Source organism: Drosophila santomea, chromosome 2R (genome assembly GCF_016746245.2).
Source record: "Drosophila santomea strain STO CAGO 1482 chromosome 2R, Prin_Dsan_1.1, whole genome shotgun sequence".
NCBI classification, from domain to species: Eukaryota; Metazoa; Arthropoda; class Insecta; order Diptera; family Drosophilidae; genus Drosophila; species Drosophila santomea.
In genome coordinates, this window is record NC_053017.2 from 20,656,155 (window position 1) to 20,659,255 (window position 3,101).

At 48.3% G+C, this 3,101-nt stretch overlaps 2 protein-coding genes across 5 annotated transcripts; one reads left to right on the top strand and one right to left on the bottom strand.

The window, feature by feature from the left end:
* Positions 1 to 1,800, bottom strand: LOC120446546. 4 transcript variants are annotated; one of them, XR_005615859.2, is made up of 5 exons: positions 1,608 to 1,800; positions 871 to 1,544; positions 745 to 803; positions 454 to 636; positions 1 to 387 (listed from the first exon to the last, which is right to left on the bottom strand). XR_005615859.2 is itself a non-coding variant. In XM_039627562.2 (4 exons), exons 1-4 carry the CDS (start codon positions 1,662 to 1,664, stop codon positions 602 to 604), a joined length of 825 nt encoding a protein of 274 aa, XP_039483496.1. In that variant the 5' UTR covers positions 1,665 to 1,800; the 3' UTR covers positions 414 to 601. The 4 variants fall into 4 exon arrangements, 1 of the variants encoding a protein (XP_039483496.1); XR_005615858.2 differs by having other exon boundaries at positions 1 to 399; XR_005615860.2 differs by lacking the exon at positions 1 to 387 and having other exon boundaries at positions 414 to 636; positions 745 to 823.
* A 46-nt stretch (positions 1,801 to 1,846) lies between these two features.
* On the top strand, positions 1,847 to 2,621 carry LOC120446547. Its single transcript, XM_039627563.2, has one exon. The coding sequence runs from the start codon at positions 1,986 to 1,988 to the stop codon at positions 2,520 to 2,522; it is 537 nt and encodes a 178-aa protein (XP_039483497.1). The 5' UTR covers positions 1,847 to 1,985; the 3' UTR covers positions 2,523 to 2,621.
* The last annotated feature ends 480 nt before the right edge of the window (positions 2,622 to 3,101 follow it).

Sequence of the window (3,101 nt, forward strand, 5' to 3'; positions counted from 1 at the left end):
TTTGCTGAATCAACTACTAAAAGATTTATGGTATCAAAATAGTGCCACATAAAATATTCACACCTTGGCCCGACTTGGCCAGAATCTAACGACTCTGGAGGGACGCAGGAAAGGGATTTTGGGGCCTGGAACGGAGGGAGTGAGCCAACCAACTGATGCCTTTGGCCGATAAAGCCATTGTTTATACTCCGCACAGCGACTGGGTTGTGGATTGCATTTTGGCCATAAGTTGGCAACATTTTTTATGCGTTCATCATGCGGTCAGCATAAATTTTTCATAGCCAGTTCAGCTTTCCCTCGTCCACTTTTCCTTCGCTGAGCTCCCTCCCCACGAACATGTTGCCAATTTTGATGTCTGATGGCCATAAATCAGGGCGCTTAAAGTCGCTGGATGAAAAACTACAAATGAATAATTCGTTTTCGGCCATAACATATAAACTATTTATTCCACACCAATATGTTTGCGACCATGTCTGTGTTTCTTGTGGGCTTGAGTATCTGTTTGCTTGCGTAGGGGAAGTCTTGGAACAAGTTGTGCAAATAAAGAGACACCAATCATGCAAAAGTACAAAAACAACTAATGATGGGCTCATGGGGTTCGTCAACGCCAATGGGGGACCTTGGTAAGCGCTTTTCCTGAAAGGAAAACATTGTACTAAATTCGAATTTGTATTTTAATGGGCTCTATACGGACGCTCCCTTGAGCGGACAACCTGTTTGTATTAAAACTTTCCGAGTACTCACCACAATTGAATGATTGATTGCCTTTGCTGTACTTCGAAGAATCGTGCATGGACGGTGTGCTAGGGATTAGAAAGGATTGCTATAGATCGAATTAGGATGCCGAGCCCCTGGCCGAGATTTACTTACTTCAGACCGTTGCGCATGTCCCGGTACATGGGTGCGTCGTAGGAGGGCTTCATCCGGCTGACCTGCTGGTGGGATGGGCTCTGCTGCTGCTGGAAGTGCTGCAACTGTTGGTACTGCGGCTGGTGACTCTGCATGGGCTGGCTGTATTGCCACATGTTGGCATTGCTCATCTGGTTGGAGCTGGGACTGGAGCTCCAGTTGCCAGTATTCGTGGGCGACGACGGACAGGCCGCGGCCATTCCCGTACTGCAGCCGCCCGTCAGACGACCCTGATGCATTTGGGTGGAAGATCCCGTTGGATTGTACTGCTGCAGTGGCTGCATCTGACTCATGGAGCTCATGGGCTGCAGGTCGGGCAGCACTGCATTGATACCGGGGGCGTCGATGGCGCCCATGGGATTGCCCATCATGGGCATCATGGTCATGCTGTTGAGGGGCGTTACCGCTCCAATCGGCAGCTGGGTGCTCATCGTGGACATGGGAGTCATCTGATTACCCCCTTGCATCATGCCCAGCGGCATACCCTGCATGGGGTATGATGAGGCGCCCGACTGGCACACGGGCATCTGCATCTGCAGATTCATCTGTGGTGGATTCAGCGGCTGCATGGCCATGGACTGTCCTTGACCCTGACTGGCACCCATGGCCAGAGGGTACTGGGGCACGCTTTTCATCTGAAACATGGGAAAACAGGGCACTGTACTCCAAAACTACAAGACCAATGCGCTTATTTGTACCTTGGAATCGGCGTACATGCCGTAATCAGCTTCGTAGGGCACTGAGCAAAAATTCATTATCAATGTGTGGGAAAACTCGAGATATTCCGAAAGTATTTTAAAAAATAAGTCACTCCAAATTTGTGTATAACTTAAATTTTTAGAATTTTTTTGTTTTACTTTCTACCAATAGATCTGAATCCTACGATGAAATAAATACGAATGAACTATGGAATGGGAAACTTTCCAGACTTCTGACATTGCTGGGAAAAGACCTACTATGATTGCAAAGGATTCAGATTTTAGCGCATTTTTTTCATCGCACAGGCCTTGGAAAATGAAATAATCAAAAATCAGAGTAATCATCTTTTCAAAATTAATTGTTATCACAGCGAGTAAATGGGACACAAAGGCCACAGGACTAGAAAGAAAGTCAAATTGCAACGGAAGGGCCATCCTCCTCAAAAAATTAAAATAAAGCCGCCCACAAGGCATAACCACGCCCACATCCACTCAAGCCGTCATCCTCGCCCAAGAACTCGGAAATCTGAGGTTTTCCACGACAACTGCTGCAAGTACAAGATCCATACGAGGACCATGAGACGCTATCAGGTCGACCTGGCCACCCAGTGCCCCTCCCGCACCATCAGCCTGGCCCCCTATGTGCCGCTCCTGCAACATCCTGTCCGGCGGAAGGTGCTCCATCTGCCGGAAACGGTGGTCATGCACATGCGTAATATGGAGGACGCCCGCCGCGTGGCGGTTAGCAATAGGAGAACCCTAATTCAGACCCATGTATCGGTGCCGGATGGGGAAGCTGGGAGTGATCCACGCCAAATAGATCGGAGGTTGAGGCAAGTCTATAGAAGAGGAAGGGAGCGGCCCTTATCCAGCAGCATGGATATGAATGACTTGTGTACTGATCCGTTTCAGTAGCGATGTGTTTTTCTTGCTAGTGCAATACTTGTCTTCTAGAAAATACACATAGATGCAATACTTATTTAATAAATAGGTTAAACAACTCGTTTACAGAAAGGCCAGGAGTCCTAATCTTTTCTAGTTGCCAATCCACATATCCCGCGAGACGTGGGATTCCTTTGCTGCTTCTAACTAGTTGCTTCGCCCCAAGGGCATATCGTGATCATCCACTAGGCCACGCCCCTCCTCCAGTCTAGCCGCCCACCCAAGCTGACCACGACAATTAATTTTGCCCCAGCTTGTCAGCTTATTGTTTATCTACATAACTACGGAACACGGCGAACAGAGAACAGAGAACAGAGTACAGAGTACAGGGAACAGAGGACGGCTGCCCTGAGCTGTCGTGTCATTTATTCTGCTGCTCCGAACGGGCTCGACTTTCGATATCCTTTGGGCCGTGGTGCAGTTGCCACACCATTTATGCCATTAAGTCATTAGCTTTGTTTAACAAATAACAAACTGTCAATGAGTGATTAACGATGTTTTTCGCATGAACTGCAATTAGCCGCCGCCGCCGCCGTGGACTTCGTTGTTCGC

What these genes read in the sequence shown, in the direction of transcription:
- LOC120446547 (XM_039627563.2), top strand. Translation starts at nt 1,986, where the DNA reads ATGGGACACAAAGGCCACAGGACTAGAAAGAAAGTCAAATTGCAACGG.
- LOC120446546 (XM_039627562.2), bottom strand. Translation starts at nt 1,664, where the DNA reads ATGAATTTTTGCTCAGTGCCCTACGAAGCTGATTACGGCATGTACGCC. An exon ending in GCATGTACGCCGATTCCAAG is followed by an intron (nt 1,545 to 1,607) that starts GTACAAATAAGC and finishes CCCATGTTTCAG; the next exon opens with ATGAAAAGCGTGCCCCAGTA. An exon ending in GACATGCGCAACGGTCTGAA is followed by an intron (nt 804 to 870) that starts GTAAGTAAATCT and finishes TCTAATCCCTAG; the next exon opens with CACACCGTCCATGCACGATT.